The following is a 12,337-nucleotide window of genomic DNA, read 5'->3' as shown; positions in this document are numbered from 1 at the left end:
GGACACAGGGGACATGTCAGAATCAGAATGTCTCCATCACTTTTTGAAAGCTTTTGTTGGCTTTTGTTGGCAGTGTGCTTTGGGTCATTGTCCTGCTGCATGATAAACTTCCTCCCCATTAGTTTCAATGCATTTCTCCGTAAATTGGCAGACAATATGTTTCTGTCCACTTCTGAATGTTACATAATAAATGAAACAGTGCACACTAAGAAAACATGCAATGCAATTGAAATATAGATGAACAAGACAAACAAATGTGCATTGTCCAAAGTAACTTAAGCTAAAACAACAAGCTACTGATTACTGCATTGTGTTCTGTTATTATATTTTTATATTTTGAATTGCCACCTTAATTTTGTTTCCCTTCATATAAATAGACATTTCCACCAGAAATGCAGGAAATTAATTGTTTAATGCTTAAAGTATTCTGGGGAAGGAACCCCAGATCCCCCCGCTGATATATTTCAGCATCGAAAAATACTGTTAAAGTATCGTCTTGTCTTGTTCTTGTGACCCAAGTGTGTCGTCACACCCCTAATGTGAGCCCTTATGTCCCCACCACTTTATAACACAAATTGACGCCCCAGTCAGCAAACTTTTGAAGTGTTGTACTCTTTGTTCTGCATGAATGGTGATGATTATGACGAGTTAGTACTTGTCAATATGTAGTATTTTTTCCTGAGAGCCACAGCCACAGACAAGGTAGAGAAGTCAGTTTGTCTCTGCTATACTATACTTTAATACTAACACCTCGTTGGTTTCAGGATTTGTTTACAATAAGAAAAATTACTTTTCTTTTTTTTTTTTTTTTTACTATTTATTAAAAATTTATCCAACTTTATGTTATTTATTTTATTGTATGGTCACTTGAACATATAACCATTGTTTAATCATATTTTGAGGTTATATGCTACTGAAAGGAAAACATCCTATATGTTTTTTACTTTGCTAAATAACTCCAGTGCAGCGGTTTTGAATGGCTCCTTTCTATTGCTCCTATAATGCATTTTACTCTACACTTCGTCCTGGCAGTAAACTGTCTAAGCTTTTGAGCAAGCGACTTTGAGTTCGTGAAAAGCGCTATACAAATTCAATTTATTATTATTATTATTAAGCTTTTCTCCAAAACTACAGCACATGAAATGAAGCTGCGCCCAATAACCCTTCATTTGTCCCACCTCAACTTGTATTACTTATACTACTTGTAATACTGAATGGGGTTGGGTACCAAAACCCGTACCGGTCATATGGAACCGGTTTCTATATGTGTGGTACCTACGGGACCGAATTAGAACGCACATTTTGGTACCTCATTTCGGTGCCACGCTAATGTGTCAATTAAAATATTTTCCCTCTGGTGCTCCAAAACGGATATAGAAAGCATCATACCATTTACCGCAGTAAAAATGTAGCATCCCCAAATGAAAGGCTATAAGACAACAGCCGGTTTCACTTGGTCTTGCAACATACAACACACGCTCTCCCAGGCTAGCAGGAACAATGACAACCACCCTTGTTAACCCCTTAACATCCACCCTTGGATGTTGCTGCTGATACTACTGGAGGTGATCTGTGACGATATATTATAACAAACATAGGAGATACAGGTGAAACTCAAAAAATTAGCATATCGTGCAAAAGTTCATTTATTTCAGTAATTCAGCTTAAAAGGTGAAACTAATATATAGACTCATTACATGCAAAGTGAGATATTTCAAGCCTTTATTTGATATAATTTTGATGATTATTGCGTACAGCTTATGAAAACCCCCAAAAATTTGAATATTACATGAAATCAACAACAAAAAAAAGGATTTTAAATACAGAAATGTCAGCCCTCTGAAAAGTATAATCATGCATATGTACTCAGTACTTGGTTTGGGCCCCTTTTGCATGAATCACTGCCTCAATGCGGCGTGGCATGGGTGCTATCAGCCTGTGGCACTGCTGAGGTGTTATGGAAGAACAGGATTCAATAGCGGCCTTCAGCTCTTCTGCATTGTTCGGTCTCATGTCTTTCTCTTGGCAACGCCAACTCGAGTTTGCTGGCCAATCAAGCACAGTAATCCCATGGTCATTGAACCAGGTTTTGGTACTTTTGGCAGTGTGGGCAGGTGCCAAGTCCTGCTGGAAAATGAATTCAGCATCTCCATAAAGCTCTTCTGCTGAAGGAAGCATAAAGTGCTCTAAAATGTCCTGGTAGACGGCCGTGCTGATTCTGGACTTAATAAAGCACAGTGGACCAACACCAGCAGATGACATACCTCCCCAAACCAACACAGACTGTGGAAACTTCACACTGGACTTCAAGCATCTTGGATTGTGTGCCTCTCCATTCTTCCTCCAGACTCTGGGACCACTGAGAAACAGACCAGTTTTTTTTTTCTTCTGATGTTGTTTGTTGTTCAGGAGCGGCTTGACAAGAGGAGTACGACATTTGAAGCCCATGTCCAGGACCCGTCTGTGTGTGCTGGCTCTTGATGCAGTAACTCCAGCCTCAGTCCACTCCTTGTGAAGCTCCCCCACACATTTGAATGGCCTTTTCCTGACAATCCTCTCCAGGCTACGGTCATCCCTGCTGCTTGTGCACCTTTTTCTTCCACACTTTTCCCTTCCACTTAACTTTCTATTAATGTGCCTTGATACGGCACTTTGAGAACATCCAACTTCTTTTGCAATTATCTTTTGAGGCTTTCCCTCCTTGTGGAGGGTATCAGTGATGGTTTTCTGTCAAGTCAGCAGTCTTCCCCATGATTGTGAATTCCACTGAACCAGACTGAGAGACCAATTAAAGGCACAGGAACCCTTTGCAGGTGTTTTGGATTAATTAGCTGATTAGAGTGTGACACTTTGAGCCTAAAATACTGAACCTTTTCACAATATTCTAATTTTCTGAGATTTTGAATTTGGGGTTTTCATAAACTGTAAGGCATAATCATCAAAATTATATCAAATAAAAGCTTGAAATATCTCACTTTGCATGTACTGAGTCTATATAATATATTAGTTTCACCTTTTAAGCTGAATTACTGAAATAAATGAACTTTTGCACGATATGCTAATTTTTTGAGTTTCATCTATATGTTAGCTGATTAAACAAATATGTGACCATGACAAGATGTAAAGATTGCTGACAGTGTTTGGAACTGGCTCACTATGACTGACCTACTGTAGTGCTGCAGCTGCTGCCCAGGCTTGCTGCTACTAGAAAATAAGAGGGAGATGCTCACAGAGACTGCTGCACACCAAGAGCTGCAGGTAGTGAAAACAAAATACCAGATTCAAACAAGTGTGGGAAATAATCTGAGAAGGAAACAGTACTGGGAAAAAGGACGAGGTTGGCCAAGGCAGGGGTAAGAGTGAGACAAATCTATAGACAGGGTGTGTGTGTGTGTGTGTCTACAGGCAATATTTTGATATTGATTTTATATATTGCATTGTGAATCTGGGATATATTTGGATTTTGATTGACTATATGTCTAATCATAAATCTAAATAAATAAACTAGATGTGTGTGTGTTCATTCTGTTGGCCCATAATAACCATGACTGAGTAGCATTTACCTTTCACATTAACATTTCATACCTTTTTCTGAAATCTCAATGGGCCATTTCTTCTTCACTCTTTACTTTGATGTCAGGAATATTATTTATTTTACATTGACACTGACATTATTACATGTCCAGTTATTTAGTTCATATAGTAGGTTTGCTGTTAAATCTATTCAAATACTGTTCTGAATGATAATTTTAAAAAGGGGGAGGAATAAGTAGTAACCTGTTTTACCAATGTTGTTATAATTATTTTAAGGCTCAATATTCAATTCAATTCAATATTGTCTTTATTGTCCACAGTGTGGAAAGTTGTTTTTTTTCACAGGCAGAAAAAAAACAAAAAAAGTTTTTAATTAAGTTAGTCTAATAATCCAAGTTCAAGTGAAACATTTTTAGTCAAATTACATAAAAAAGACCTAACCTATCAACGCCAGTGAAACTTTTCTCCCTCAAACTGCCCGAAGTGAAAAGAGCACCTTTGTTTTTCAGTGTAGAAGAAACGTTAGCCAGCAGCTAACATTACTTCAACAGGCGACACACACAACTACTGTGCTGCTCTCTTTGCGTCTTCCTTGTAAAATACATCCAACAAACCACAACAAGCACATTGCGGCAATCCGCTCTTACCTGCGGAATCGCAGGTGTCCTGTCGATGCTATTGAATCACTAACGATGTCTGAACGGGAGGGCTCGTCACAGATGAGGTCATTAGGTGAAAGGTCATCATGTCGTTCATTTAATTTACTGCAAAATTAGTATTAATTTTACTAATAGTTTGAGTGGGCAGTTCTTCAAAAAAGGGCCTTTACAAATTTAAAAATAAATTCATTAATTAAATTTGTCATTGACAAAAAAGCACTGGTGCTCAAGCACCCTGCGCACCTCTGCACGTGCATGACTGGAACTGCTGTTTAGAGTTAAATTATTGTAGTTGGGTTGTGGCTTAGTTTTTATATATTGTGAATTTTTTAGGCAAATTTGATATATTTTATATTTGCTTACATTTACATCAATTTGGCACCGAAATCGCAAAATACCCTAATGATACCCAACCCAAATCCGGAACCTGTTCCTAAATATAATAAATAAAGAAAATAAAATAGATAAATTGAATGTCCTCCTCTGTATGGATCTAACCGTTAGTCAAACCATTTAAATAAAGGCTTGAGGTGTTTTTTTTAATCTCCTGATTAGAGACATGCATGGCTCAAAGCAAAGCTCAACAGAAACTGATCTGTTACCCTTAATTATTTCTAAATCATTTCCAAGATGACCTGTTAATGTAAAACCTTACCTCTTCTGCCACATATCGTTGACTGTTCTGATCGTTGACTTCACCTGCTGCATCCCTTCTCCTGATAAAGAATTCAGTCTCTCTTTCATGTTATGGCACAGTCAGATCAAATTCTGTCTGGCAAAATTCCCTCTTGTGGTGTGGCCAAAAGCAGAGAATAGGAAATAATGTGGGTGGGACTGTAAATAGGGATGGGCAGTATTTATGATACGTGTATTAAAAATATGCACTTCAAATACAAAATAGGATTTTGTTATTTATATTTGGTAAGGTTGATGAAAATGGCTTCATATTTTGTATCCAAATATTTGCGTGTAATGTTTGTATTTTGAATTTTAAGAATCAGAATCAGCTTTTATTTGTCAGGTATGTTTACACATATGAGGAATTTGACTCAGGATTGTGCATTGCTCACGATGTGCTTGCTTATACAATAATAATACAATAGAAAAATAGGCTACAGTAGAGAGAACATATATATACACACTATAAACAAAAACAATATAGACAGATTGAGACAATAGTGCAATGAGCAGAGTGCAAACGATGCAGGAGTATCATTATTATGTACATGCCGGAGGTGGATGAGATATACAGGTACACATACACATACATGCATACAAGTATACATGTACACAGTGAGATGGTGGAGTATAGCGCAAAGGATGCTGGAATAAATATTATGCATAGGTGTTATGTACTTGAGGTAGGTGGATTTGGTATACAGTATATACAATATACAAAATGACAATATCAACAGAATGAACAGCTCTGAAATAGAGAATGATGAATAAATAATAAGTGGTAACCAGTGAACAGGTGGCTGATTAGAGACAGAGTTACTGTGTTATTGCACAAGAATTGTTCCTAACACTGTGAGGCAGAAATCAACTGTTCATCAGAGTGATGGCTAGTGGTAAGAAACTGTGCCTGAGTCTGTTGGTTTTGGCGTACAGTGCTCTGTAGCTCCTACCAGAGGGGAGAAGTTGGAACAGGTTGTGCCCGGGGTGAGATGAATCTGCAGTGATGTTTCCTGTCCATTTTCTGACTCTGGAAATGTATAAGTTCTGAAGGTTGGCACCGATGATTTTTTCTGCAGTCCTGACTGTCCGATGTAGTCTGCTCATGTCCTTTTTGGTGGCAGATCCAAACAAGACAGTGATGGACGTTCAGAGAACAGACTGGCCACAGTAGACACAGGGCTATTGAGTATGGTGATGGGGGACAGAGTGGGAGGGGGCTCCTCCTGACGTCCACAATCATCTCCACAGTTTTGAGCGTGTTGAACTCCAGGTTGCTCTGACCGCACCAGAGAGCCAGCTGATCAACCTCCCATCTGTAGGCCGACTCATCACTATCCTCGATGAGGCCGATGACTGTTGTGTCATCAGTGAACTTCAGGAGTTTCACAGATGGGTCTCTTGAGTCGTTGCTGTAGAGGGAGAAGAGCAGTCAGAGTGCACACACCCCTGGGGGGCACCAGTGCTAATGTACTGGATGTGATGTTTCCCAGCGTCAGGAAATTTGTGATCCACTGACAGGTGGAGGTTGGCACAGTGAGCTGGGTGAGTTTGGTGCTGAGGATGTCCAGGATGATGGTGTGAACACCAAGCTGAAGTCCACAGGATCCCTGGAGAGTTTAGATGTTGCAGGATGTAATGCAGTCGCAAGTTGACTGCATCATCCTCTGACCTGTTAGCCCTGTAGGCAAACTGCAGGGGGTCTAGCAAGGGGCCTGTAATGTCCTTCAGGTGGACCAATAACAGTCTTTCAAAGGCTTTCAAGACTAGGTGTTAGGGCGACGGGCCTGTAGTCATTTAATCCAGAGATGGAGGGTTTTTGGGGGACTGGGATGATTGTGGAGCGTTTGAAGGAGGACTGAATTTCACACAGCTCCAGTGATCTATTGAAGATCCGTGTGAAGATGGGGCCAGATGGTCTGCACAGATTTTCAGGCAGGATGGTGAAAAACCATCTAGGCCAGGAGCCTTCCTGAACTTCTGCCTCTGGAAGAGCTGACTCACATCCTCTTCACACATCATGAGCACAGGTGAGGGGTTGGACAGCGTGGCAGTGGGGGAAGGTGACGCAGGGTCTGAGTTTTGCATACACATGTCCTGAATTAATGCAGAGGTGAGGGCTCTATCCAGAGCCAAAAAAGCAGCTTTTCGGTCTGGTGATAAAGAAGCTTACAGCACCGCCAGAGCGAGAATGAAAGCTGGCATCAAGGAGGCAAAGCGGAGACATCAGCAGAGACTGGAGAGAGACCTCAACACCAACAACACCAAAGATATGTGGCAGGCCATTAAAAACATCACTGGCTACAAAAGCAGGAGCTCCCCCATCATGTGTGAGGCCACATTACCAGATGAACTAAACACCTTTTATGCTCGCTTTGATCTCCTCAAGAAAGAGTCAGCTGTAAAGTCTACTCCACCTCCAGAGGACTGCCCACTGTCAGTATCCACAGCAGATGTGAGGAGAGTCCTGCTGAGAGTGAATATGAGTAAATCAGCTGGTCCTGATAACATCCCTGGCTGTGTACAAAAAACCTGTGCCAATCTGGACCCTCACCAGTTTGAACCAAACTGGTTCTAAAAGCACAGAAGATACCATCTCCACTACCCTGTACACCCATGACTGCATCCCCTGGCATGGAGAGAATTCTGCTGTGAAGTTTGCGGACGACACCATCATCGGCCGGATTTGAAACAACGATGAGACTTCATATCAGGAGGAAATTAATAATCTTGAAGAGTGGTGCTCAGAGAATAATCTACTGCTCAACTGTGGATTTCAAATCAGTATTCAACAGAATCTCCCCCTTGAAACTGATCAGCAAACTCATGGTCAGCCCCCTCCTGTTCACGCTGTGCACTCACGACTGCATCCCCCAACATGGAGAGAACTCTGTTGTGAAGTTTGCCGATGACACCACCATCATTGGCCGGATTTCAAACAATGATGAGACTTTATATCAGGAGGAAATTCATAATCTTGTAGAGTGGTGCACTGAGAACAACCTACTGCTCAACATCAGCAAAACTAAGGAGCTGATCATTGATTTTAGGAAGAAGGAGATAAGGACACACACTCCTGTCTACATCAGTGGAGCTGAGGTGGAGCAGGTGAACAGTTTCAGGTTCCTGGGAATCAGCATTACAGAGAACCTGACATCTGGCTCAAAACTGTATTTTTGAGGAAGCTTAAGAAGGCTAAATTTCTGCTTTTACAGAGGAGCAATAGAAAGCATCCTGACTGAAAACATCACTAACTGGCATGGGATGTGCACGGCCCAGGACCAGAGGGCTCTGCAGCAGGTGATTAAAACTGCTTAGAAGATCATTGGTACCCATCTCCCGAGCATCAGTGATATTGGTGAGAATTTTAAGGACAGCACCCATCCCAGCAACTGCTTGTTCGCCCTGCTGCCTTCTGGGAAGACATATAGAAGTTTCAGCTGCCGCACCACCACATTGCACAGCAGTTTTTTCCCCCAAGCTATCAGACTTTTAGACTCAAATTCATCCTTGGCAATATTCCATTGAATGTAATTTATTTCTGTCTACCTTTTTTATAATTGATTCTATATGAATATTGTCTGCTACGTAACAGAAGGGAGATACAAACTCAATTTCACTCTACAACCTGTTATATTGAGCACGGTGGCCTAGTGGATAGAACTGGCCTCACAGCAAGAAGGTCCCGGGTTCGAAACCTGTGTGGAGTTTGCATGTTCTCCCCGTGTCTGCGTGGGTTCTCTCCGGGTGGTCCGGCTTCTTCCCACCATCCAAAGACATGCGGCCTAGGTTGATTGGTGACTCTAAATTGTCCTGTCCAGGGTGTACCCCGCAGAGTGGTGAGTAATTAATCTCTAACAAATGTATCTTTCATTCATCAAGTTTTAACTGAGTTTTGTCTCTCCATCACAGTAACAACTCTGACTGCCTGGAGGGTAGCAAATGTTTGGAAGGGAGAGGAGAGGCAGACAGCAGACATCTTATCACTGTGTGCTGCAGCTCAGAGCGTTTTTCCACTGGTGTTTTTGAGGGCGTGTTGTTGCTAGGCGAACATTATGATGCATGTTTTTTGTGACATCGGCATAAAGTGGAAGAAAAGCTGGACTACAAACGAGCTGTTTTCAGGCACTTCAGAGCAGAGTTTTCAGTGGGAGATGGGTACTCCCTTTGGGGTGGACTTTTTCACTTTACATGCACAAAAAAGGTATATAACACAATAAAGGAGAGGGAAAAAGTCAAAAATCGATTGTGCATGAAAAAAAAGAGTTGAGCATTAATCTGTTGGTACAACTAACCTTAATTTGGGTGATCACAGGGATATGGGAATATTTGATCTGTTAACTGATTGCCTGTCAGATTTATAGCATGACTCATTAGCAGAGATGCTAGATGTCTTTGAGCTAGAGTTCAAGTCAAGTCTCAAGTCTTTGAGCTAGAGTCCAAGTCAAGTCTCAAGTCTCTCGTAGTTATTACAAAAGCTGTATCACCTGCTGCGTTCAATCCAGGTTGCTAATAAAACTGCATAGCTATAAGGAATTCTGTAACTGTAACCTGCTTTTCATTTACTGAGCACAACCATGTAATGTACAATGCAATTATTGACTGTTTATTAAATACTGTAAGTCAACACACTCCCCAGACTCTTAAACCCAGTGTAATGTTATCTAAATAAAACTGTGACGTTGCATAATCAACAATAAACCTGTCTATTTTTAACTTAACAGAGCACAACAATGCAGCCTAATGTACAATGCGTCTACAATTAATGACAACTTATAAACTACTGTAAGTCAACAAACCCTGTTGATTTTCAAACCCAGTTTCAAACCCTAAAGTTAACTGAATAAAACTGTAAAGTCAAATGGTCAACAATAAAGCTGTAACCGGTTTTTAACTTACAGAGCACAATGTGCAATGCAATCAATGACAGCTTAAACTACTGTAAGTCAACACACCCTGCAGACTGTAGTGAGTGACTGAGTGTAATGTTATAACTAAATAAAACTGTAAGGCTACATGATCAACAATAAACCTGTAACCTCTTTCCAGCCAACGGCAATAATTAAATAAGGTGATGGCATAGACTGTATGGGTGATGGCAGCCAGCTGGACGTAAATAATTACGTTAATCGACCACCACAAGTTTGGAAAGTAAACAAATGCTCATTCATCTTTTCATAACGAGCGTCAGTCGGAGTAAACCTCCCGTAGGTCGTGGCTAAAGCAAGAAGCAAGCTAACGTTAAATGGCCAATGCTGAGCTAAACATGTTTACTCACCACAGGTTACTAACCTATTTGCGTTCAGCACTTCTTTGTTTGCGTCTTGTTGTATGAAGTTTTAAAGCCAAAGTTTATGATGAACGGCTCAGCAGCTGCCGCTGTTTGTTGTCCTCTCTCACGTGCGGCCACGCGCAGCAGATGCTATGTGTTACGTAGGCAGGTTATAGGTAACGGAGTGAGGGAATAACAGCACGCTCATCAGAAGTAGAAGAAAAATAAACATTGTTCACGAGTCCAAGTCGAGTCTGAAGTCTTTTGAGGACGAGTCTCAAGTCGAGTCTGAAGTCACCATAGATAAAGTAGGCCGATAGATAGGTTTGCAGTGATTTCATGGTACCCTGGGAAAGCATTTTTTGTATTTTTGAAATACAAAAATTCTTTGATACATGTCGTGAGTGCTGTATTTTATAGTTTATTTTAATACATTTAAAATTAGGGTATTTGGTATCTTATTTTAAGATGCATTTTCATGAATCTTTGCAATCCCTGGTTGTAAATATAACCTCCTGAAGCCAGCATGGCTAGGGACCACAAAGTTGTTATCTTGGTAGTGACTGACTTGTCTACTTCTGGCTAATCCCAAAATGGGCAAAGAGGTAGAGCTGAGGCAGGCTGAATGAACCTCGATTGCCTGTAACAGCACCCACATGTCACTCAATTGGCCACGTCTTTAATTATGTGTAACTTTAGGCTGGGGTAGACAATTAATTTCAGAAGCTTTTTTTGTTATATTTGATGACATTGTCTTTGCATGCCGACATGAGTAAATCAAATGCTCTGACACAAAAACGAAAAAATCTGGTATCTATACTCCACCCTTCTCTGATGGGTAGGCTCCATCCACACTGACACCATTTGGTGACAAAGGCTGAAGTTCCACCCACAATGGTGGTCACAGCCCCGCCCCGTGTAACAGTCCCAGCCTTGATCCAGTGCAGCAGCAGCAAGCTTCACCCACTGTTCTGACAGTTCTAGCACAAATCAAATCTCGTAATTATTCAGTTGCTAGCAGGCAAACATTTAATAATGCCTTTTTGACATTCATGCCTAAAGTATCTCTTGCAGCTTAAACTTTGACATACAATAGTGTGTGTCTTTTAAAAATTCATGATGTTTTGACTGATTATAATCTGGGAGTTTAGCCAGTGTCCACCCTCTTCATTGTTCCCTTTGTTTCTCCCCGTTCTCTCTCTGCCTGCTCCTCCGCTGATGTCTTCTCCTTCTCCAGCTGAGTGAGGTGGAGGTGAACGGACAGATTGAGCAAGTATGTGAGCAGGTCTACAGCGAGATGCAGTCCCAGGCAATGGAGGCTGCCATGGACAGCATGGACACCATGGACACCTTGCCTATGCCAGGATGCTTCAGGATGCGAAGCCACAGCTATGTGAGGGCGATCGACCAGGGCTGTGCTGGGGAGGAGGAAGGAGAAGGAGGGAGACCACTCCTCCTGTTGCCATCCTCCCCACCTCGCACATCTGCCACCACTGTCAGGACCATCCAGAGCAGCACAGGTAGGGCACTACAAGGCAAGAATGGATGTTCAGTATGTGTCTTTTTCCCATTTTAACACAGGTGTGTCCAAACCTTTAATGCCAGAGGCCCCAACAGTAAAACAGGTCCTGGGCTAGGAGCCTTTTAATTTAAGAGCTATTTTACACTTCAATCCGCAGTAAGATGAATAAATCACTATACAAGGTGCAAGTCTTGTAGGGAAGGTTTGAAATATATCAGGGAGGTGACTATCAGTCAGCTTGAACCTTAGTGTGAGCACATTCTTAGTCACCCAGCTGGGTGGCTCGGCTGCAGAGTGTTTCCTGTTGTATGATACCAAGCAGTTTCATGGCTTCTCCTTCAAACTGCCTAACTTTGCTGCACACCAGGGATGGATCCCAACACTCCACACTGCATGTCTAGTGTCTGTAACTGGTTAAGCCTCCTTGGCACAGAAAGAACACACAACCAGTCTAGGTTAAAATCAAGGGCAACTGGACTTGGTAGAAGATGCTTGAAGACATTTTGCCTCTCATCTGAGGGACTATTAAATTAACATATTTCTCAATCTTGAACCCGCTGCCACAGAGAAAAACAGAGGGTTAAAGAACTGTATGATGTAATGATTTAATTAAAGCATTTCTGTTAAAATATGTATTTTATCCAGCATAAATGTTATGCTTATTGTGTTAATATG

General features: G+C 41.3%; 1 protein-coding gene across 1 annotated transcript in view; it reads left to right on the top strand.

Moving 5' to 3' along the window:
• Window positions 1-12,337, top strand: part of LOC119902939 (disks large-associated protein 1-like) — a 219,384-nt gene that overhangs the window by 136,883 nt on the left and 70,164 nt on the right. The window contains exon 5 of the mRNA XM_038719344.1: window positions 11,378-11,704. Coding sequence (XP_038575272.1) covers window positions 11,378-11,704 — 327 coding nt within the window. The remainder of the gene's footprint in view (window positions 1-11,377; window positions 11,705-12,337) is intronic.

Source organism: Micropterus salmoides, unplaced genomic scaffold (genome assembly GCF_014851395.1).
Source record: "Micropterus salmoides isolate LMB-PRFRI ecotype aquatic unplaced genomic scaffold, ASM1485139v1 Ms_hic_scaffold_14, whole genome shotgun sequence".
In the NCBI taxonomy this organism is placed as follows: domain Eukaryota; kingdom Metazoa; phylum Chordata; class Actinopteri; order Centrarchiformes; family Centrarchidae; genus Micropterus; species Micropterus salmoides.
Note: the sequence above shows the minus strand (reverse complement) of the source record. Positions and strands in the feature narration are given on the sequence as shown.